The sequence below is a fragment of the Mytilinidion resinicola genome, assembly GCF_010093595.1.
Source record: "Mytilinidion resinicola strain CBS 304.34 unplaced genomic scaffold BDZ99scaffold_12, whole genome shotgun sequence".
NCBI lineage: Eukaryota > Fungi > Ascomycota > Dothideomycetes > Mytilinidiales > Mytilinidiaceae > Mytilinidion > Mytilinidion resinicola.
The window spans coordinates 72,416-94,597 of record NW_022985448.1 but is presented as its reverse complement, the minus strand read 5'-3'; the positions used below and the strand labels follow the sequence as shown (position 1 = coordinate 94,597).

The 22,182-nt window shown below is 52.2% G+C and overlaps 9 protein-coding genes across 9 annotated transcripts; 4 read left to right on the top strand and 5 right to left on the bottom strand.

Annotated features, from left to right (window-relative positions):
• The first annotated feature begins 373 nt into the window (after window positions 1-373).
• On the top strand, window positions 374-2,970 carry BDZ99DRAFT_464053 (P-loop containing nucleoside triphosphate hydrolase protein). Its single transcript, XM_033720219.1, has one exon. The coding sequence runs from the start codon at window positions 424-426 to the stop codon at window positions 2,737-2,739; it is 2,316 nt and encodes a 771-aa protein (XP_033575125.1). The 5' UTR covers window positions 374-423; the 3' UTR covers window positions 2,740-2,970.
• A 2,837-nt stretch (window positions 2,971-5,807) lies between these two features.
• On the bottom strand, window positions 5,808-7,228 carry BDZ99DRAFT_509512 (uncharacterized protein; the record flags this gene model as incomplete). The annotated part of the gene is made up of 2 exons (XM_033724409.1): window positions 6,765-7,228; window positions 5,808-6,541 (listed from the first exon to the last, which is right to left on the bottom strand). Exons 1-2 carry the CDS (start codon window positions 6,994-6,996, stop codon window positions 5,808-5,810), a joined length of 966 nt encoding a protein of 321 aa, XP_033575124.1. The 5' UTR covers window positions 6,997-7,228.
• A 269-nt stretch (window positions 7,229-7,497) lies between these two features.
• BDZ99DRAFT_572061 (uncharacterized protein) lies at window positions 7,498-9,136 on the bottom strand (the record flags this gene model as incomplete). Its single annotated transcript, XM_033728163.1, has 1 exon — window positions 7,498-9,136. The coding sequence occupies one exon, from the start codon at window positions 9,134-9,136 to the stop codon at window positions 7,796-7,798; it is 1,341 nt and encodes a 446-aa protein (XP_033575123.1). The 3' UTR covers window positions 7,498-7,795.
• A 219-nt stretch (window positions 9,137-9,355) lies between these two features.
• Window positions 9,356-9,868, bottom strand: BDZ99DRAFT_477716 (uncharacterized protein; the record flags this gene model as incomplete). Its single annotated transcript, XM_033722130.1, has 2 exons — window positions 9,356-9,574; window positions 9,623-9,868. The coding sequence occupies 2 exons, from the start codon at window positions 9,866-9,868 to the stop codon at window positions 9,356-9,358; spliced, it is 465 nt and encodes a 154-aa protein (XP_033575122.1).
• A 713-nt stretch (window positions 9,869-10,581) lies between these two features.
• On the top strand, window positions 10,582-12,306 carry BDZ99DRAFT_572060 (cytochrome P450; the record flags this gene model as incomplete). Its single annotated transcript, XM_033728162.1, has 2 exons — window positions 10,582-10,709; window positions 10,777-12,306. 2 exons carry the CDS (start codon window positions 10,582-10,584, stop codon window positions 12,137-12,139), a joined length of 1,491 nt encoding a protein of 496 aa, XP_033575121.1. The 3' UTR covers window positions 12,140-12,306.
• A 73-nt stretch (window positions 12,307-12,379) lies between these two features.
• Window positions 12,380-13,461, top strand: BDZ99DRAFT_48245 (uncharacterized protein). Its single transcript, XM_033722485.1, has 2 exons — window positions 12,380-12,386; window positions 12,446-13,461. Exon 2 carries the CDS (start codon window positions 12,817-12,819, stop codon window positions 13,159-13,161), a length of 345 nt encoding a protein of 114 aa, XP_033575120.1. The 5' UTR covers window positions 12,380-12,386; window positions 12,446-12,816; the 3' UTR covers window positions 13,162-13,461.
• A 568-nt stretch (window positions 13,462-14,029) lies between these two features.
• Window positions 14,030-14,979, bottom strand: BDZ99DRAFT_464051 (uncharacterized protein). Its single transcript, XM_033720218.1, has one exon. It carries the CDS (start codon window positions 14,734-14,736, stop codon window positions 14,218-14,220), a length of 519 nt encoding a protein of 172 aa, XP_033575119.1. The 5' UTR covers window positions 14,737-14,979; the 3' UTR covers window positions 14,030-14,217.
• Window positions 14,980-15,427: 448 nt separating this feature from the next.
• On the bottom strand, window positions 15,428-16,982 carry BDZ99DRAFT_464050 (uncharacterized protein). Its single transcript, XM_033720217.1, has 4 exons — window positions 16,832-16,982; window positions 16,096-16,769; window positions 15,902-16,013; window positions 15,428-15,853 (listed from the first exon to the last, which is right to left on the bottom strand). The coding sequence occupies exons 1-4, from the start codon at window positions 16,836-16,838 to the stop codon at window positions 15,648-15,650; spliced, it is 999 nt and encodes a 332-aa protein (XP_033575118.1). The 5' UTR covers window positions 16,839-16,982; the 3' UTR covers window positions 15,428-15,647.
• Window positions 16,983-17,808: 826 nt separating this feature from the next.
• BDZ99DRAFT_48209 (acetylornithine aminotransferase) lies at window positions 17,809-19,673 on the top strand. The gene is made up of 2 exons (XM_033722460.1): window positions 17,809-18,844; window positions 18,944-19,673. Exons 1-2 carry the CDS (start codon window positions 18,068-18,070, stop codon window positions 19,580-19,582), a joined length of 1,416 nt encoding a protein of 471 aa, XP_033575117.1. The 5' UTR covers window positions 17,809-18,067; the 3' UTR covers window positions 19,583-19,673.
• Window positions 19,674-22,182: the final 2,509 nt, after the last annotated feature.

Here is a 22,182-nt window from a genome sequence, read left to right as displayed (position 1 = left end):
AGTGGTTGCGAGCTAAAGTTCTAAAGGTACTGTAATTGAGGTGAGACGTTTTCCTGGTTAGTGATCGGTCTGTTATATAGAGCTCTGCGTGTTATTTGACGCGACGTGCTCCACTCAGCCTTACAACCTCAACTTCGGGACATTTAGGACCGAAGTATAGAATGTAAATTGTTCAGGGTTAGATCTCGGCCCTGGCTTGTTCAATGCGACTTGAGGTCGGAATGCTATCAATGATGAATATTGATGGCTGAGACTGAGGGTAACGACGTTGAGTTTGGGGAGAAGAAAAGGTTTCGCCAAGACGCACACGTGACCATCGGAAAAAACTTTATCTTACCTCCGCATTTTGAGGTTTATTTCGACTTCATCCTCCGGAACAGCAACAACTATGCGAATGGACTCCTTAAACTAGCACCTTATAATATGGACGTCTTCAGGCTGCTCTCGCGATCCGCGAAACCTGTGCAAGAAACCTCTCAACAGCATCTTCCGTCCAGCGGCGAAGCTTCGAATCCACAGCTTTTCGGACAACACGAAGAATCTCCTCCTACCGCGAACTCGAGCAAGAAACGGAAGCGTGGGATAAATGGCGGGGTCCAAGCTGCGGTGTTGCCAGCTGAGCTGAACTTCTTCGGCAATGCGCACAATACTGGGGACGAGAACGGAGAGGAGAGAAAAAAAGGCCTGTCGAGGAAGGATATCCGAAATGAGAGGAATGGCGCGAGGACAAAGGCTGGGGAGAATGACGATGAGACTATGCTAGACACCCCGGAGCGAATGAGTGTCGTCAATTGCAAGAAAGTCCTGCGGAATCACAAGCTCAAGGTTATTATACTGGAAGAATTCAGCGCACAAGAGCAGGGCACCCCTGTAATAGAGAAAGCAAAGAAGAAGAAGCGGAGGAAAGAAGAAAAGACTATCCCTATAAAGAAAGCCAAGAATGATCAAACCCAACTTTATCCCGAACCACTGGCTACATTCGCGGAACTAAGGAGTAAATATGGAGTGTTCAGGAGGCTAACGGAGAACCTGGAGGCACAAGGATATACCGTTCCCACGGAAGTTCAGCTTGGAGGTCTTCCACTATTACTAGGAAGTTTGGAGTCTCATGCGAGGGGCGACCGAGACGAAACTATCTCCACCAAGCCACGAAAGGCTACCTCGGGACAGGGTATCGACCTGCTAACGATTGCACCCACTGGAAGCGGAAAGACTATTGCATTTTTGGTTCCTGTACTAAATGCGCTGATAGAGGAAAATAAGCTCCAACACGAATCCCAAGACTCCGCCGAACTAGGTCCCCGTGCTATTGTCATTGCACCTACGAAAGAGCTAGCAAGTCAGATTGTCAATGAAGCGAGGAAGCTGTCGATTGGTACCGGTGTCAAAACAGCTCTCATGAAAAAGGGTATGGAGGTCGTACAGAAATTGGACGTTGAAAGAGAGGTAGATGTCGAGTCTGAAGAGGATCAATCCGAGGAAGATACAGGCGAAATCGGCTCGGATAATGCAAAATCTAGCCCGAAACCTTCACGCAAACGACGACGAGCCGTGATTACGAAGGCTGCTATCATTGTCGCTACTCCGCTTTCACTTTTGAACGCCTTGAAGAAACAGGATGGTAGTATTGCGCTTCTGCCGAGTGTCAAGTACCTCGTGCTTGACGAAGCCGATGTCCTTTTAGACCCTCTCTTTCGCGAACAAACTCTATCATTATGGAAATCTTGCACGAATCCTTTACTTCGCATCAGCCTGTGGTCTGCTACGATGGGCTCCAACGTCGAAGAACTTGCACGGAAAACCATCGACGACCGATGGGAGTCCCTCTTCTCGACAGAGGCATCCCAAAGTCCTGCCCGTCTACCCCTCGTCCGTCTCGTTGTCGGTCTCAAAGACACTGCTATCCCTAATGTAGCTCACAAGCTTATCTACGCCGCAACAGAGCAAGGCAAACTCCTCGCTCTTCGTCAACTCCTCCATCCCACCGCAACACCCTCAGCAGACACGACACCGAGCCTCCGCCCGCCCTTCCTCGTCTTCACTCAAACAATACCTCGCGCCGTCGCCCTCCATGCCGAACTCCTCTATGACATCCCACCCGAAGCAGGCGGCAGCTCCCGAATCGCCGTCCTACACGCCGACCTTCCCTCGACCGCCCGCGACAGTACCATGGCTCGCTTCCGCCGCGGTGAGGTCTGGATCCTGATTACTACGGATCTACTAGCTCGCGGAGTCGACTTCCGGGGACTGAACGGAGTGGTCAACTACGACGTCCCCAACTCCGCCGCTGCCTACGTCCATCGTGTTGGTAGGACTGGTCGTGCAGGGAGAGAAGGCGGTGTCGCAGTCACGCTCTACACCAAAGAAGACGTGCCCTACGTTAGGAATGTCGCTAACGTCATCCGCGCCAGTGAGAAGCTACGCGGGAAGGACCGCGACAACGAGGGAGAAGTCAAGCAGTGGTTACTGGATGCTCTTCCGACCCCTAGTCAGCGCGATCGCCAGAGGTTGAAGAAACGAGGCATCGAGTCCCGGAGACCGGCGGTGGCGGGTCAAGAGGGAAAAGAGAAGACCAGAGCGAGGATCAGCACGAAGAGTGGGTGGGAGCGGAAGATGGAGAATAATCGGAGGGGTGCTGTTAGTGGGAGCCAGAGGAGGAAGGACGCGGAGGATGAGGCTCTAGCGCTTGTGGGGGATGGCGGGGCGGAGAAGAGCGATTTTGAGGGGTTTGAGGATTGAAGAGATGGCTTGAAGGTGTGGGGAGGGGATTAGAAGGTGTGTTGGAGCATCCTAGATCGTGGTGCCATGAGCGTTCTTTTGTACGATCTCAAGCAGGCTACCGCTTATGTCTAGAAATCCAGTATTGTTCCAAAGTACTCCATCTCGTACGAAGTAATTGTAGCGCCTCGAGGCCAAAGAGCAAGCCCATCGGCAGTCCCCAGCCCAATCTAGCCCTTAAGACGAGATCGCATACATAGAGTGCATCACTAATTCAAGAAGTCTGGCGCTAAATCGAGAATTACACTCCAAGTGTGCTTCGCTTGGTGGCCTCATTTCGGCTTACTGGGAAGAAGCCTAAATCTTCCGCCTTGGGCATCATTGCCTGGACGCTGGGAAAGTGGAAGCAGGCAGGTCACATGAGCGCGGCGCACGACTCTCTGGGGGCGGTATAGCTACCGCTGTTGTCGAAGAGTGTTTCTACACGGCCTCGAGCGAGACAGGAATAGCAACAGAGACACAGGACTATATCATGGTGTGGTGGTTTGCTGTGCAAAATCCAATCCCGCTAAATCAATGGTGGCGTGGTGGGTTGGATTGCAACAGGAGTTCTAGCCTCTACATGGAGATCTTTGGAGGAGTCAAACTTGATGCCGCGATGGCGCATGGTGGGTTTTGTTCAGTCTTAATGAAGATCACCATATTTTGTTTTAGCTAACTTTACGCGTATTCGGCTTCCGCTCTCAACTTCATCGGCTTGCAAAAAAAAACCTCCAGCAATGCAGAGTCTTGACGACTTCTATCATCAAGAGAAACCATTACGGCCCCATGTATCCACCTCGTGGTACTTTGGACACGCACCCGCCTTCTCTCCATACCACAGCATCGCTGCGAATTCGATCCCGAACTGCACCCATGCCAACGCTGCCAATTTCTGTTTTGCTCGGACCATTGCTGTGTTGACTGGAAAATTTTCATCACCACCCCAAACCCTCCACCTTCCGTTCCATGAAGGTCAAACTTCCTCCGGCCGCGGGGGAAGATTAATACTATTGAGAAGCGGGCATCTCGTGACTGGCCACGGGAGACCGCTTATCTCACATGTCACCGCTTACAGCTCATAGCCCACCAAGGAAGATACGAAAGGATCGGTTCAGATCGATATGCACGTGATGAAGCCCCTAAGCACGTGCGGAGGTCTGAGCCCAGAGTACTTCGGGGTATAAAAGCAGCTCCGGAGCAAGAACTTCTCCGCAGAGGAGATGGTTGAGGCGATTGAAACCCAGAATGCGTCATTGACGATGGAGTGGGATTGGAGCTGGGTAAAACAGTTCGTCGCCTCCGTCCAATGGGATCAATTTTTTTGACTGGAGAAGCCTTACGGTGTGGGCCTTCAACAACGTCGATGCATGGTACTCATGGAGAGGAGAGGGCTGGGGTTGGTCGGGCATTCAAGGTCCGGTTGGTAATGGTGAGTATCAATCTTCTCGCGCGGTGGGAACGCCTAGGCGGGAGAGATGTTGAGCACGGGCTTCAGGAGATGATGGGACAGATCGATGGAAATATAAGGTGGAGATCGACTTGGCTGGGAGATGATGTTGAATACCGAGCTCATACTACCCAGATCCAATATACGTCTTCTATTCCGACCTTCACAGCGAATGAGAATCGAAGCCCCAAATACTAGCACCTCTCATTGAGCCTATCGCCATCGCTCTGATTTCGGACGTGCTAACAGGACTATGGAGAAAGAGACTCTAAATCGGGTCGGTGGTATTAGGATCAGGAGGGAGCTTCCAGGCACCTCGGGAGACAGTCTGCCCTCTTTAGTTACAAAGAGTTATATATCTAACTGTGTGAAAGATTTTTTGGTAGACGCGGAGGGTACACAGAGGGGTACGCAGCGTGCACGTATTGCAGTCGCTTTTCTTGACGTTTGGATGACCCTCTGAATTGAGCCTGCGGTATTAGGTTTAAGAGAAGTCGATAAGGCGGCCTTGGGGACAATCTGTCCCCTTTAGTTACAAAAAGTTACAGATCTAACCGCCTCAAATATATTTTGCAAAGGGGCACGGTTGCCTTTTTTTGACAGAAGTGAGAGGCCGTAAATCGGGTCGCCGTCAAGAGGATAAGGAGATTCGGGTGAGGCACCTCCGTAAAGAATCTACGTGGTTCAGTTACAAAGATTCACATATCTAACCGTGCGAACCGTTTTCGCTAGACGCGGAGGGCACGTAAAGGGCTACGTTGCGTGCACTCCAAGTAGTTGCTTTTCTCGCCGGAAGTAAGAGACTCTAAATCGGGTCACTGTCAAAATGGATGAGAGAACCTGGTGAGGCACCTCTGTCCGGAAGTGACGTGGTCCAGTTACAAATATTGACGGATCTAACCGCGAGAAACCCAGATCTGGTAGACGTGGAGGCTACGCTATTGCAAGTCGCTTTTCTGTTCTTAAGCAAGAGGATGGGAATCAAGTCATCGTTAACAGGATAAGAAAGAGCTGCCGAAGTGCTTCTGCTAGCAATCTGCGATGTCTCGTCACAAGTTTTTACAAAATGAACCGCATGACACAAAATTCAGAGACATGGAGGTTACGCAAAGGGGTACGCGGCGTGCACCTATTGCAGTCGCTTTTCGTGTCGTTATTAAGAGGTCCTAAATCGGGTCCCTATTAGAAGGATAAGAAAAGTCTGCTGAGGCACCTCCGTGGACAACTCGTCCCCTCTTGTTACAAATACTTACAAATTGAACTGTGTGAACAAGATTTCTGTAAGCTCGGAAGGGACATCGCGTGCACGCCATGCGGTTCCTTTTCGTAACGCAAGTAACCAGGCATAGCGGATTGAAATTAGCTCGATGTTAGAAACTTCAGGAGACCCCACTGAGGCACCTCCGCGCCCTTTAGTTGCAAGTACTCACGAAATCAACCACGTAGAACGAAATTTGATGGCTGTCGCGTAGGTATTGTGTTCCACCTGGTGTACTCTCCTCTGACTCCAAGACGACTTTCCTTTAACTCACATACATTATTCCTCGGATATTAAACTCCACGCCACGCCACCAACCCCTCAATGGCCCCTTCCCCTCCCCTACAACTTCCACTCCACCGGCGCCGGAATCGTAATCTCCGCCTCCTCCATCCACGCCCCCATCCTCCACGGTTTGACCCCCTGCGGCCACCATCTCTGCGCCTCCTTCCTCGCCTCCTCTTCACTCACCACCCCCTCACCCTCCCCAGCTCCGTCCGCTCCGTCCCTATTCTTCTGAGGTAAGTACGCCGGCGAATGCACCTCCACCCACATCCCCCGCGTTTTCGGCGAATACGCGTTGATCGGCATACTGCACCACCGCTCCGTCCCTACTAACAACTCCGCTTGGTCTTTCGTGATATCGTACGGATCCTTAGCTTTGCTAGAGTTCGACAACGGGCTATGAACCTTCGAAGTTCGCGGCGCGGCCGGGAGCGGTGGCTGGCCGAGCTCTGTGTTGAGCGGCATGTATCGCGTGCTGAACGGGATTGCGGGGAGCCACGTGAACGGAGTCAACGTTGCCGAGAAGAAAGGTATGGTGGAGGTAGGGTCGGGTGGGTAGACGGCTAAGGTGAGCGACTTCGGGGTTGGAGTGGTAGAGGAGACCGGAGGCGAGGAGAAGGAGAAGCGGGCGAGGTGCTTGGGGATGTTCCAGTTGGCGCGGCCGTTGTAGCAAGTGTCGCGCTGGGAGACGTAGATGCGGGCGATGCGATTGAGGATGCGGTGGGAGAGGAGATTTGAGGAGGTCGGGGTGCGGAAGGCGCCGGGGATGAGGAGGAGTTCGTCGTAGGGGCCTATCTGGGGATTAGACTGTAACGCTGGGGAATGATTAAGGCGGCGGGGAAAGATTGAGGCGGCGAAGAACGGGAGCAGGATGGAGGGGATGTGTTGAGTTCTCATAGAGCGAGAGGTGTAGTGGGAACTGTGTCAGTTGATATGAAAGCTGATATAGAAAGAGAAATGGACGATGAGAATGGAAAGGCTTCAGGTTTGTATTGAAGAAGGATCCACACTCACCAGTAGGCGTATCCTTATACCTCACCACCATGATAATCGCCAACCCCCCTTTAAACTCTCCACTAGCCTTCGGGTCCGCAAAATGAGGGGACGACGCCTCCAACGGATCGTATACACCCTCTGGCAGCACTGCTGGCATATACAGCATCAACCAGTACGACTCGCATTGCGTATTCCATGGCGCAGGCTTGACAGGAACGGGCGCTGGTATTGATTCTGCGATTTGTGCCATCTTCGTTGGGTGCTAGTTTTGGTAATGCAGCGGTGATGGTTAGCGGACGGGCTTCACGATGTTGTGTGTCGTTTCTTCGGAGTCGACGATGATTAGTTCGATGATGTTGGTGGCGTTTTTGAGTTACCCTAAATAATTGTGATCACTCAGCTCTTAGCGCTGATTATGCGGAAGCTGATCGACCGCAACTGAAGACAGGATTCTGAGAGGTCGTGAAGTTTTGTTCTGCAAGGTAGGAATGATAGGAAGGAACGAGGTGTCGTTTGTCGCTAGGTAGTTTCGGGTAGTGGGCTGCCTCGGCCCGCATGAGGTGGGCATGATCAGCGGTTGCTAGGATAGAATGTGGATAGACCGGGGGGTTTCCGAGTATCTGGAAAAAGTAAAGACAGGCACGCCCGCGTTGGAAATGCAGACGGGAAACGCGTTGTGGCGTGGGGAGATCGTGGACACGGGAGGCGGATAATCGGCAGCGGGAGGGTGCATCACAGCTTGGCCATTTTAGGCTTTTATTGCGTAGTAATTATGTCTGATCTATCGATATGACAGGGAGGATCACAGTTAGTCCATGTCTGTCGGATTGTATGATGATATATCTGCAAAATTGTTGGGAAAATTGAGGGGGTGGTTGGTGGAAGCCATGAACTTCTCTTGGAATAAAATGTCTATTGAGCAATTGAATTGCTCTCCTCCATGAACGCTTCTACTGCGCCGTTGAGGCGTTCAGTAAGCGCAAGATTAGAAAGCTCAGGTAGTCGTCAATTGAACAGAAATCGTGTCGTCCTCCGATCATCGCCATTCGTCACCGTTCTCGAATATCGCTGACAGTGCACGCCCATTCCTCCCTTAACAATATCCCGACGGACCGGTAGAGCTTGCCGCTATCGCATTCCTCACTGCCACGCGACGCGAATGTATCAATCAATTGTCCCACTTTGCGCAGTTCGCTGAGGAGAAGTTGTTGCCTGAATGCCTCCTGATCTTCTTCATCGAGACTGAAAGCGCCAATGGTCATTGGCATGAACATAATGTTGCCTGGTGCCGATGAGCCTATCCTGGGTGGAGAGGGGGTTGGCATGAAGTTGGGCGACGATGCCATAAAAGTTCCGGTCGACATTGGTGTAGAGGCTTTGACGCCGCTGGCGATTTGATACCAGTGGAGAACTTTGAATACAATTGAAGCGTACAGCATCGCTTGGTGTGGCAAGTGAGCGCACGGACAGTTGAGCAGTTGACTAACGGTCGCGATGGCGGCTTTGTTGTTATGAAGAACGCTGTCGAGCGTCTGGCTGCTAGATCGAGTGCGCTGAGAAAATATCGATGATGAAGACTGAGGGCCGAAGCATGTTGAATCGTGGCTCAGCGACTCCATGGTATTACACGCAAGACTACAGCAGTTGTGATTGCTGCTGTCAAGACTTGTCCGACAGGAGCCATACGCGCTGTCATCGGTGATAGGTGAGTCAGGTAGAAGGGTGGAGTTCAGGCCCGGATTTTGGAAAGCGGTAGTGTTTAGGGAGGCATCTAGAGATGGCAAGTCGTCACCGCCAATGAAGTCGTTGAAGTTCTGGTAGTCGAAGGATGCCGGCGGTGTGAGCGAAATGCCGCCATGCAATTCTTTGCTTTTGGTGAAGGGGTGCATCATGGAATTCGTGGTCGTATCGGAACCAATGCGCACGGACCCGGCAGGTTCCGGACAGTTGAGTGGAGAGTCGGCCATTAATGAAAACGAAGCATCCCTAGCAGGCTCGGGCTCGGGCGCGGGGACCCCAGGATTCGAGTTCCAGGAGAATTGGTCCTCTCCGTTCATGAGGCTTTCCAGGGCGAGCTGGACCTCCGGAAACTGATCCTTGCCGAGTGAGGAGACCCAATTGGCGATGCTCTTGGCAGCAGCCTTGTTCTCCGGCTTTGGTTTTCGCTTGCGTCCTGGTTTGCCGTGCTTCCTGGAAGGACCATACACACATTCGTGGCCGTTGGACGTGCAGCGAATGCAAGACGGGTGCTCTTTGCTGCACTTGACTTTTGCGGCAGCGCACAGATCGCACGAGGCACGCAGTTTAGGCGCTCGTTTTGGAGGCCCTCCGAACTCGGGGGACTGTGACAAAGGGCTAGGGTACTGGCTATTTGGTGGTGTTGAGGCCATGGTGAGAACAATTTGGGGGAGGAAGAAGTGGGACTCGGGACAGACATATATGTCTTACGCTTGGTGGTGAGCGTCAGGGTGCATATGTCCCCCACGCATAGGTGTTTGTGAGGATCTCGCTGTCGCTCCTTCGGGGACACTCGGGCCTCTGACGGATGCGGTAGGAAGGCGATGCCCCAGTAAGTACGCTTGAGAGAGCGGATTTACTGATGAAGACGCTCATCCAAGGACTCCCTGCCGCCGTTCCCCAGGCTCACCGCGCATGTCCTCTTCTGCACGCCAGGTCGCGGTGCGGTGCCAACGCGGTCCGCGTAAGCCTGGCATCTCTGCACTCGGCTCCATGGCCATCCCATGTGTCGCAGAGTCGCGCGCGCTGAGGGTCTCGACCGCTGACCTGGCTGCCGACCTGGCTGCCGACCTGGCTGCCGACCTGGCTGCCTGTGGGACGAGTTGCAGAGCCTATGGGAAGGGCGCGAAGCAACAAACGATGCCGGTCCGGATGCGATATGCGGCCCGGCGCGTTTCTGTGATGGTGTTGAGGAACTGGTGCAATAGGGCAGGCCGATGGCGCATGAGGCTAGGCGCGACTGGCAGACTGGTGGTCGGGAACTGGCGGCTGGGACCATTGACGTCGCCGGACACCCTCGCCATGCCTTTCCCGAAGGCTGAAGCCCGATTGTCTACGTCCACGCCAGAAGAATGAGACGTTCGGGGACCTGGCACCGGCCGCATTCCGTCGCGAGCGTCCAAGAAAAGTTGGAGTCGTTAATTGGCCTGATTGGCCCGATTGGCCCCTAATTGCGCCGCTTCGGACCCTCCCAACTGCACCTTCACCACCCTTCCTCAACACCACGAACTTGCCATACGGCTGCCTCTTGGTTGCTCCACGTGAAGATCTCGCGACTCGCGAGTCTTCGTTGATTCGACTAGGAGACGCCGGATGCAGGCGCAATGGCGTAATCGCGCCGTGATGATCCTCGTATCGTTATCGCTTCAATCTGCATGCTGCGTCTCGACTCTCCTCACACTTAGCGGTCCAATTCCGCCGTAGGGCGGAGGTTCGACGCGGCTGGCGGCTGTTCTGCCCAGCATGAGGTGGCTATTGGCTGGCTGCAGGTTGACGCGACGCCTTGCTTATGGTGCAGCATCGAGACCAACACCATTTCGGGAGATCCGAGAGACAGACTCCTCGTAGGGGTCTCTGTTCCCCGGCTTATGCTTACCGGCTGTGGACGCCTGAAACAACTCTCGTGCGAAACTGTCTGTCGTGCGACACTGGCTCTCGGAGCCTTCTTGATCATCTACTTACCCTAGCGTGCCACGCCCCATTTCTCTCCACGTTTCGGAGGGTTTGATGTGGAAACCATCGGCATTCTAGTGACGCCATTTGGGACTCGGGAACTGCCCATCCAGCCTGCTGGCAATCTGATCTGACGGACTTCATCATGACCGGCTTCTCGTTTTTCCCGACCTCGTTCATCGCCTTGATTCTCCTGCGATGCATCTACCTCAAGTACTTTCACGCCCTGTCCAGATACCCAGGCCCCTTCCTGGCCTCTTTCACGAACCTGTGGTGAGTTCCGCGTTCCGAAAGCAGCAAGTGCCGATGCGGTGTACCTCAACTCTAACCTTTGATCCAGGCGCACAATCCGATTTGCTAAAGGGGACCTCCATCTCGATGTCGCTGCTTTGCATGCCAGACACGGCTCGATCGTCCGGCTCGGCCCGAACAGTCTTTCGTTCTCTTCAGTCGAAGCTTATGAAGCTATTTATGGTTTCAGCGCACGTGGTTTCAAGAAAGGCTCCTTCTACGACTTCGCTCGGAACAAGACTACAGGACGTACTACCGTTTTCGCAGCCGCAGATGATGCTACTCACCGAGAGCATCGTCGAAAGACCATTGTTGCGTTTGGCAACAGAGTTCCCGCATATGCGCCGGTGGTCAAGAGACACGTCGAAGTCTTGATCGAGCGGATGAAACAATTCAGGAACGAAAACGGTACAGTGAGCATTTCCAGTCTTCTCCACAGGTTCCTACTCAACACCCTGTTTGAGATAAGCTTCGCCCGTGAACTTCCTGCGGCGCTACCACCGCCTGGCGAAGTGGACACTCTCAGCCAAGGTTTCCATATGGTATCCGCGTCCATCTTCACCTCTAGCTGGCTACCGTGGCTCAACTGGGTTCTCAATACAGGTCCAGTTCAGAAAATAATTCAGAAGCCGAAATATGAACCTGATGGCAGTCTCGTTCCCCTCTCAAGATTCTTCCAACTAGCTGAGCAGGTTATCACCCAGGACCAACCAGCTCTGGAGGTGCACACGAAAAGCCAGCCCAGCATACTGCAAAACTACCTCGCAGTCTCCGAAGATGACTCAAGACGCATGACCGTACCGCAGATAAACATCGAAAGTATCAATCTTGTCTTTGCTGGGCAAGGTAGCGCTACTGCAGCCCTAACATCCATCCTCTGGCAGCTCGGCACTTCCGTCGGCCGTCCGTGGCAGAAGAAGATACGCGCTGCCGATACTAGAGAGGTAGTATTAGAAGTAGTCATCAGAGAGACACTGCGATTCCTACCGCCTTTTCCAATTGGATTTCCACGGGATATCACTTCAGAGACTCAAACAGCGATCCCAGGGATCTACGGCACACTCCCTATCGGAACCGAAGTGTCCGTAAACTACTGGCTTCTTTGCCGATCAAAAGAGCTCTTCGGAGAAGACGCGGATGTGTGGGACCCCACTCGATGGCTGCTCAATGCTTCAGATAGGGAGTTGGAACCTCAAGTGGATCACGGACTCGACGAGAAATTCCTCATCTTCGGACGGGGACCGCGTGCTTGTCTAGGACAAGACTTTGCGAGGCTGGTAATCCGCGAAGTGATAACGGCAGTCCTCGAGAGGTGGGAGATCGAGGCTGTGGGAGAGCTGAAGGGGAAGAACATGTTTGAGTTCCGGTATGATAAGGCTGAGGTGCGACTTAGGGAGCTGCAAGTGAGATAAGAAGCTACTCGCGTTGTTGCACTAGCGTTGAGGTTGGCTCTACTCCTGCGTGGACGTGGGGTTCGACATGGTCTCTATCGAGCTTGCGGTATCACGTGCTCTGCAAGCTCCATCCATGGAGGGAGGATGCGATTGCTTCAAGGCTTGCACATTTTCTAAAGCTGAGTCGTATTGACAGATTGACGTGCATACATGCATACATGCGTACATGCGTACATACTTACAATTCTACATACAGCCACCGATTGTAGGTCGCCCGTCCCACTGTACTCACCACCGTTTACTCGAAATATATTGAAATAATAGAAAATTTCCAAGAGAACCCAGCCTACAGTCTACAAGAAGCAGAAGACGACAAAATAAACCCTCTGGAAACACCCAATACCGCCATTCGCCGATCGGCCCCATCGCCAATGTCCAGATCCTGTAATGACAACCGAAGTCAAGCTTACCCAGGATCTAAAGAGAAAACACAGAAAACACCAACTGCGCAGAAAACAAAATACTCCTCGGACGACAAAGCAGCCTGCCCTACTCTTTAGAAGTAATCGCTCTCCGGATGCGGCGTCCCGGGGGCGGTCTCTTCCATATTGGGGGTGCACCCGTCGCAGGGCACGTGCGGTGTGCGGAAAAAATGGGCTGGGGAATTAATGCACGTCCTTACGTGAGCATGCTGAATGGCATTGCACTGGCAGCATTTCCACGGGGCAGCCCGCTCAACCGTTGATTTGGCTATGCTGGTTTCGGCATCGTGTCTGGCAGTCCTGACGGCTTCCATGCTGCCTAATTCCTGGCCGTGCATTTTCAGATGGGCCGGTGCCGGGCCTGTGGACCAATCTGGCGTGCATGGTCTGAACCACGTATATGTACGTTTAAACTCTTCGTCGTTGCGAGGGGCTTGCCCGCTTTGCTGGTCGTTGTCCTTGGCTGGTTGTTTGATTTGCTGGTCGTCGTTCTTGGCTGGCTCCTTTCCTTTCTGGGATTCGTTTGCAGACATCTTGGAAGTTGAGCGGAAGTCCTAGCCTTCAAAGGTTAGTCTGGTATTAATGAGAAGAGCTGATTTCTTACAACGGAGCTGAAGTCGGTGGGTCTATACTCATGTATTGATAGGTGAGCAGCAGTAGTGAGCAGCGAGCAGCGAGCAGTGTGCAGCGAGCAGCGAGCAGTGTGCAGCGAAGTGGAATAGATATCGAAGGAGTAGGTATTGCAGGAACAGGTATGGCAGGAATGATCGCTTGTTCTCTCGTAGGTTCTGTTCAAAGTGTGTATGTTGAAGATAAAATCTCTCCCTTCTAAGATTTTTATACCGAGAGCCAAGCAGAGGTAGAGTCACAATTGTAACAACAAAATTGCGAGCGTATAGTCATTGCTTCAGGTATACTCTAAAGCCCAAGTTCCTTAAGTCATTTGTATGTAGTCGTAGCCACGATGTGATCCTATCCCTCCAGAGGGATTGCGAGCTCGCAGTCATTGCTTCAGGTTTACTCTTGGCCCCAGTTCCTTTCAGTCATTCCTATGTGGTCGTGGCCTCAGTTTGATCCTATCCCTTCAGCAGGATTGCGAGCTCACAGTCATTGCTTCGGGTATACTCTTCGCCCTAGTTCCTTTTAGTCATTCATATGTAGTCGCGGCCACGAATTGATTCTATGAGCTTGCAAAATCACGCACTTCGCATGTTTCAACCACAAAGGAAAAGGAGAACATTGGCGAGCTTGGGCATTTCTCTTAAGTTCAGTCATATTAAAACATTAGTATACATACATACATGCGTACATGCATACATGCATACATGCATACATATAGAAACTATGTACAGGCAATACCACAGTCTACACATAATACAAAGCAATGAAAGAGAACATCCCGGCTAACACCCTATAGGACACCCAATACTGCCGTTTGCCGACCAGCCCCAATACCGATCTCTCGACACTACAATGATACAAGAGCCTAAGCCACCTACGGTTAAAAGAGGAAACGCCAACTATGCATAAAACCAGATCTACTCGGGCCCCGACGGGTTCTTCGAATTCTGCTGCCCGAGTACTCCAAGGCCAAAGCAACCTCGCCTATACTCATCAGAATTGTTGGGCACCTTCCAATTCCAGCTCCTCATAATCATTTATGGCATCCTTGATCTCAATCTCCTCAGCGTCCGGATGCGGCGTCGCGACTCTTTCCAGCTCCGGCTTTAAAGCGGGCGGGCACGCGCCGCAGCGGTCATGGAAGTGCTTATACGCTTTTGGCTGCGTATGGGCCTCCCAATTATCGCATAGTTCTACCGAACCCTCGTAGAACAAGGAGCACCTGCAGCATCTCCAGTCGGTTTTCCGCTTACCAGCCTCGGCTGCGCTGGTAAAGGCGTCATATTTGGCTTTCCTGAAGACTTCCGCCTCGCCCAGTTTGCTGGCGAGGGATTTTTCATGGGCCTTCGCTGGCTCTGTGAGCTCGCTGTAGTCGGCCGGCTGTTTCGGCGCGAAGGGGTTTATGACTTCTGGACCATAGATAGGTTGATTAAAGTGGCGTTGTGGCTTGGGTGCTGGCAACGGCTCCTTTCCTTTTTGGGAATCGTTTCCAGAGTTTCCAGATTGAGACATCTTGGAGATTGAGCGGGAGTTTTGGTCTTGGAGGGCTGGTTCAGTATTAATCACTGAAGACATGTGGGCATCTTACAATGCAGCTGAAGTCGATAGATTTATAAGAAGCAAGCAGTGAGTAATGTACAACAGATCAGAGTAGGTATCGAAGGAATAGGTATCGAAGGAATAGGTATCGAAACAATAGGTATCGAAGTGGAATAGACACTGAAGTAGAATAGATATCGAAGGATAGATGCTGGCTCTCTTGTAAATTCTGTACCGAGTATGTGTTTTGAAGATATGAAACTCTCCTTACCTCTAAGATTTATATAGCCAGCCCCAAGAGGCTGGAGTCACGACCGTAATCCTGAATCTGCGAATTCATACTCACTGCTTCAGATATATGTCGAAGTCCGAGTTCCCTTCAGTCATTCGCGTGTGGTCGTGGCCACGATTTGATCCTATCCCTTGATGATGATACACTCTGCAACACAAGGAGCCTCTACATAGACTAAAATTGATCTTTCGATGCTCGGGTGACTCTTCTTAGGGAGGAGAAATAGGCCAAGAAGTAATGCGTGGGCAACGGAGGTGGCGTTTGGTGATATTTGTAGAATAGGAGTGAGGATATGGGGGAAAGAGTGACTCTAGCAAAAGAACTTTAGGAGTAAGAAGTGAAGAGTACGAAACAAAAGATCATAGATGTAAAGGGCAGTAACTGGCTCAGTTGAAAAAGGAGGTGGCGGATTGGGAAGATTCATGCCTGCGTTAAACACGAAATCTAACTATATATTGATGAATGAGAAAAGAAGAGAGTGCATTTTCGTGTGCAAGTCGTAACGTCATGATTCCGTGTCTCTTCAAACCTATCGTTGCTCTCAATGACCAATCCTCTCACCGTACCATACCATTCAATCAAGATATCCCCATCACACTATACGCGGTTCATATGGGTGTGGCACAGCTTCAGCATGGTGCGGCGCGAGCGGCTGCCCAATCCAGCTCACCGAATCTGTAGGGCGCATATAGATCTCCTTCGACGTCTCCTCCGCATTCTTTGTCCTAAACACCAGCGTCGTCATCTCACGGGGAAGGTAGTAGCCAGGATGAAACACGATAAAAACTGCGGACACAACTAAAATCGATTAGTACCTCTCTAACCACCGCTTTTTACAATACTCACTGAGAACAGGCAAGGTATCAAACGCCCAGAAAAGCCACTCGTGACTCTGCAAATAACTCGGCGTGCTCGCGCTCGTCGTCGTGAACTCGAAGATGCGGTAGGTGGCGCGGAGCTGCGCAGTCTCAAGGTCAGTATGCGTTCTCTCACTCTTCCACTGACTGAAAGGTGGACTGAGGCGGACGAGTCGAACTCACCATTAACAACCCCAAAGAGCCCACGACCACCCATGCTAGCCGCCACCACTGCCCCGGCTTCTTCACATTACGCTTTGTCCACTCTCCCTCCTCTGACTCTGACTGCTCTTTAACCCAGTTCCGACTCACAATTAGGAACCTTGCAGCGACTGCTAGAATCACGGCGTACCCGACTATCTGCATTACCAGTCCGATCCTCAGCAGCCGCGAGCCGTTCGCCACTCTGTTGACACCCTCGATGTAACCAATCCCTATCGTCACGATCCCGAGCAGCTGGACAAAGAAGCAGAAGAAGTCATAGACTACAAAGAGGGGGAGGACGAGAGTGGGCGTCAGCCAGAGAGTGCGGTAGGTCAGGAGGGAAGGGGAAGTAGATGAGTGGACGAGGCGAGTGGAAAGAATGATTAGGGTTGTTGATATAAAGGTGGGGGCGAGGATGAGGGAGAGCTCGGAGGTCCAGAAAGTGCCGAGGTTCCAGGGGTAGAGGATAGAGAGGAGGCGGGAGATGTAGCCGGAGTGCTCAAGCGAGGCGGCTATGATCATCGGGAAGAAACACCATGTTCGGAGGCGGATGATTTGGGTGATTGTGCCGACGAAGACGAGGAAGAAGAGGACAATGCCTGTGATGGCGAGGGGCTCGCTTGGGGAGTAGGTGTAGAGGTCTGAGAAGGGTGCTAGAGGAAGTTAGTTTGGAAGCCAGAGAATGTGGATGATTTGATTAATGGTGGTGGCTTACAGGACATTTTGTTGTTGACGGTAACTAAAGCCATGTCCACGACTAGTAAAGGGAAAAACGAGCTCACTGGTGAGGAAAGTGAAGCAAGCGGAGTAGATAAACGAAAATTGGTGCGAGCAAGGGAAAGAATAAGAAGAAGGAAGGCGAAATAAATGCAAGAATAAGGAAAAGAATGGGTATCAAGTCGCTGTCGCTCATGAAATTGAAGCAGTGGTTTCGAGGAAGAACAAACCAGGACCAGGGGAAGAGAAGGAAATGCAGCAGTTTCTATTCAACGTATACCAAGAATTTCATATTCCGCAGCAGAGGCAGTGCTCTGTGTGGCACAGTTTGGAAGGAGCTAATCCCATGGCGGCGAGGGCGGGCATGAAACATTAGAGTCACTGGTTTCATGCGTGTAGGAGCAATTTGCGATCGTGAAGATGTAGAAAAGAGTTAGACAATTTCAAATGCATACGGGCGCTTATTTCGTTGGTTGTTAATGGCGGAGACTGTGCCGCTGTGGTTGGGATTCTTGGTGATGATGGGCGCTTCGAGAAGGATGGCGCTGTGCCGCACAAGCGCATATATTCCTCTTTCTTGGGCCGTGGGTACATTCGGTAGGTATGCTTTTGTATCTCATTTACGTCGCTACGTGATCATAGACTTGATCAGCGACATGCTGCCTCAGTGGTCGTTGTGCATTGACGTTGCGAAGAAGAGCTGCGGCGTCACGTGACAAGTATAAGGTGTTGTAATTTTGTGGACAGCGGAACTACTAGTAAGACATGCCATGCCTGTCTTATACCAAGGTGAAAAATGGAGGAAACTTCATAGGATTCTCAATACTTTAATGCTTTGGTCACCGGGAAGTTAGGTTCGCCTAGATAGGTCCACATCCGGTTACTGTGTGAGGAATTCAATGAGTAAGCATGCACCCCATCTCCATCCTCTGACCACCTTTCACACATGCAATCCGAAACCTCATCGTGAGCAGGTATTATCGCTGTATAACGTTGAGCAGACCTACCTAGATACTTGACTAAACCATTTTGGAGCAAAACACCCCGCTATCTCAAACCCGAGATTTTCAATTCCAAACCCGAGAAAAGTTCTCTATATATATTTTGCGTCACTCATCAGTTTTTTCCACTCCCTGGTTCCAAATTTCCCATCTCATAGCTTCACTGCTCTCTGCCATCTAAAGAAAGAGATACATTGGAACTTCAGATCTCATTATCGTTCTCAAACTCCATCATGAGTCCCGGCACAATCCTTGACTCCAAGCCCAAAACCCAACTGAATTACTTCTCTACAAAGCTCCCACAAGCCCAGACCCATGCTCGCCTGAACATAGCCCTCGCTACCGCCCATCAGCGCTACACCACCGCCAACCCAACTTCATCCCGCTTGCACGTAGAAGCAACATCGCACCTCCCGGGCGGCAACACTCGTTCAGTCCTCCACGCTTCCCCCTTTCCTCTCTACATCACTTCCGGAACTGGAAACACACTACTGGATGCTGACGGCCATCATTACCTCGACCTTGTGGGCGATATGACCGCCGGCCTCTTCGGGCACTCGCAGCTCAAGATCCAAATGACACTCGTCAAGACCATTTCCTCTGTGGGACTGAATCTTGGTGCTACGACGTCCACAGAGAGCCAATTTGCCGCGGTCATTAAGGAACGCGTAAAATGCATCGAGCAACTCCGCTTCTGCAACTCCGGTACCGAAGCGAACCTCTACGCCCTCATTATCGCAAAGATCCACACTAGGAGACGTAAAGTGCTAGTTTTCAAGGGCGCGTATCACGGTGGCGTGTTAGGGTTTGCGGCAGGTGTAGCAGTCAACAATGTAGACCGGGACGAGTGGTTAATTGGAAAATACAACGATGTTGCTGGACTGAGGGAGCTGATAACACAGCACAAGGGGGAATTGGCAGCCGTGTTGGTCGAGGGGATGATGGGCGCCGGGGGAGGTATCCCCGGATCGGCGGAGTTCTTGCACGCTATACAGGACGAATGTAGATTCGTATGTCGACTCGATTTCAACCACATTCATCACTCAATCCTTTGAAAGGCTCAACTGTATATCTTTGTAAAGACCCAATGCTAACACCACCCGCCCCAGAACTCCATCATCTTCATCCTCGACGAAGTAATGACCTTCCGCCTCGCCCCCTCCGGCCTCCAATCCACCATCCTCCACCCCATCACCCACCAGCCCCTATCCCCCGACCTCACTACTCTCGGCAAAAACATTGCCGGCGGCATCGGCATAGGCGCCTTCGGCGGCCGAGCCGATCTGATGGCAGTCTACGACCCCCGCACGTCGCCAGTCCCGCACTCCGGCACCTTCAACAACAATTCGCTTGCTATGGCGTGCGGGCTCGTCGCTTTACCCCAGATCTACACGCCCTCCGCGTGTCTCGAGCTGAACGCGCTTGGCGACGAACTACGCGCGAGGTTGAACGAGGTCGGCGCGGGAACGAAGATGAAAGTCACCGGACTCGGCGCCGTTAACACGGTCCATTTCGTGCCTAACCCCGCTGCGGAGATACGCAGTGTAGAGGATCTTGAGGTTGACTACGGGGGGTTTGAGGAGGCGTTAAGGGGGTTGTTTTACTTCTGGGCGATTGAGAAGGGGTATTGGGTTGCAACGCGGGGGTTGATAAGTTTGATACTCGGTACGACGCGCGAGGAGGTGGAGGGGTTTGTGGAGGTGGTGAGGGAGTTTGTGGAGGAGTATAGAGATGCTTTGAGGGTCTAAGAAGAGGGCGGGGGTGAACTCCTGAATAAGGCTTGGTTACGTGAAGAAAATGGCAGTACGTTAGGTGCACGTAGCATATGCTTTTAAGTGCCGTGCGCCCCTACCAGGAATCCTCTCACGCGGTTGGATCCGTGACTTGTTTTAACAAAAGGGACTACGCTAGGGGCAACTAGAGTACCCCTTTACGTGCCCACCGTGTTTACCGAAAAGCGTCTTACGCGGTTAGATCTGTGACTTCTTCCAATTAAAGAAACTACATCAGCTGTACAGCGCGTATCCCTCCGTGTACTCTCTGTGTACCCTTAAAACCTACCAAAAAATCCTCTTACAGAGTTAGATCCGTGACTTCTTCCAATCAAAGGGACTACATCAGCTGTACAGCGCGTACCTCTTGGAGGGGCCCTCCACCCCTAGCAAGAATTTTCTTGCGCGGTTAGATCCGTGACTTCTTCCAACAAAAGTAGTCAGAATGTCCACGGAGGCGCCTCGTTGTCTCTCCTCAGCCCACGCCGTTTAGTCTATTTCAGGTGTCCCACCTAATCACACATCTGATATTAATCTCCATGCCCATCAGCTCCAACCCATCCCCTCCACCTCGATTCCCCGTAACTAATCGTTTTTACTCATCTTAACATTACTGTTGCTCAGCACCTACCCATTTTCGACATTGTACTCTATCAGCGCGTGTTAATGGTCATCATCAGCAGACCCCCCAGACACCGGCCAACCCCACCGCCTCCGCTTCTCCACGGGCTGTTCCTACCGCTCATTTGAACCACACCATGGCCCCTCCCATGGCCGGTTGTTGAACACATCGAAAACCACCACCACCTGCGGTTTTGCTTCCAGACTTCCACCGCTACCACTCCATCACCTCCTCAAAGGTGCGATTCGACCAATCTAACGAACGCACCTAAATAATAGAGAAAAACACGGGAAGAGACATAATTTTATACCCAGTGGAATGGGGGGGCAAAGCGGTTGCACGTGCTTTGAGGCCACGTCACGTGAGTGTGCATCCTGCGCAGTGAATTGCGACCTCTTTTAGTAGTGGGCAGGGAGTAGCAGAGCAGGCGGATTGATGCGGCGAGATGCCGGACCCCTCATTCCAATCCAACAACCACTCGTCACGATGGTGGAATCCTCGTCTTCGCGCGTTTGTTTCCCAGGTTCTCAGCATTCCGAGAGGCGCGCGCGCGAGAGGGCAATTCGGGAGACTTCCACAAGGAATCAAGAGCGAGTTTTGCTACATGTCTTCGTACATAATTCCGATACCTTACCCAAAAGTAGAAAAAAAAAGGAGACCCCCCCAGTCCTTCTTTTCATGAGTCTCATGCCTCTTTTCCGCCCACCCTCACCTAGACAGCTCCCATGGAACCCCAGACGCCTCCTCTCCACGCAATCTCAAAACTATACCGCGTAGCCCACACCCTTACCCCAACCCCTATCCCTCTCGCCCAAAAGCCACTCCAAGCACTCCACCTCAGCCCAAGCCAACCCCCTACCTGCCACACCATCATCCTATGTCAGCCTAGCCACCCCTCCCCTCCCCTCCCCTTCCGCTGTCCCTTCCCCAACCCCTCCTCACCCCCCTAAACAAACCCCAAATCTCAAGCTAGAAGTGCGATCGCACACGGCGCCAACTGTGAAACCGCCACCACCACCACCACCACCCGCCGAGCCCCATCTCCACCGGACGGCTTCTCCTCCGTCGGGCGTGCCCACAACCCCGCCGGCCCGTCCGAGGAAGGGCTGGGACACGTCTTATACGTAGCCCGCTCAGGCAGTGCGGGGATTGGGCGCGTGCGTCGACGATGCCTCGGCCCGCTGGGTTTCGGGTCGGGTGGAGAAGGTGGGCGGGTGTACGGGTGGGGGTTTTTTTGAGGGGGGTTATTGGGTGGATGGGGTGAGAAGGTTGAAGTGATGGGTAGATGATTACGCAACTCCGGGGGCACATGAGGGTCGGGATTGGAAGGGGAGGTAAGCGCGATCGAGTGTGCTCCGGGGCCAAGATGCTTGGGGAACGAGAGATGTGCGAGCCCGACGAGGAGGAGGGGGAGGGGGGTAAAGGTGATCCGTAAACCCGGACTAGGAATCTGAGAATGCACGCTGCGGCTGAGGGTCAGAGTGTTTCAGATGTAACGGGGATCTGGGGTGTAGGAGTGAGATCTGGGCATTGAGCGGAGCGAGCTCCGGGGAGGTGGTGTTGCAGAGCGAGGAGCGAGATTGTACCGGCCTCTGGTGTAGGAGAAATGGGGAGAGCTGGGGTTTGTTTGCGGGGAGCATACGCACAGCGAATCGCAGTACTGAGATTTGATTGGTGTAGACTACTGTCGCCGGGACTATGCAGAGAGTTTACGGACCATCCGAGTAGAGAAACTTACGTCTTGTTCAAGTTGGCAAGAGGCGTGTTGAAGGCTGACAGCCTTGGCAATAGCAAGAAAGGGTAGGGAGTATAATCCTTATAACTTTTCAAAACTCTATAGACACCCATCGAGGACGTGATAGCAAAAAATAACACAGGAGAAGCAGAAAAGCGGATATCAAACAAAGAGAGGAGATCCCCCGACCTTGACTTGGTATCCAAAAGAGTTAAAAAA

Coding starts and splice junctions, on each gene's coding strand:
- BDZ99DRAFT_464051 (XM_033720218.1), bottom strand. CDS start 14,736: ATGTCTCAATCTGGAAACTCTGGAAACGATTCCCAAAAAGGAAAGGAG.
- BDZ99DRAFT_464050 (XM_033720217.1), bottom strand. Junction 16,014..16,095: donor GCTCTTTGGGGTTGTTAATG/GTGAGTTCGACT, acceptor GAGACTGCGCAG/CTCCGCGCCACCTACCGCAT. Junction 15,854..15,901: donor TGATACCTTGCCTGTTCTCA/GTGAGTATTGTA, acceptor AATCGATTTTAG/TTGTGTCCGCAGTTTTTATC.
- BDZ99DRAFT_48245 (XM_033722485.1), top strand. CDS start 12,817: ATGGCATTGCACTGGCAGCATTTCCACGGGGCAGCCCGCTCAACCGTT.
- BDZ99DRAFT_464053 (XM_033720219.1), top strand. CDS start 424: ATGGACGTCTTCAGGCTGCTCTCGCGATCCGCGAAACCTGTGCAAGAA.
- BDZ99DRAFT_48209 (XM_033722460.1), top strand. CDS start 18,068: ATGAGTCCCGGCACAATCCTTGACTCCAAGCCCAAAACCCAACTGAAT. Junction 18,845..18,943: donor TACAGGACGAATGTAGATTC/GTATGTCGACTC, acceptor CACCCGCCCCAG/AACTCCATCATCTTCATCCT.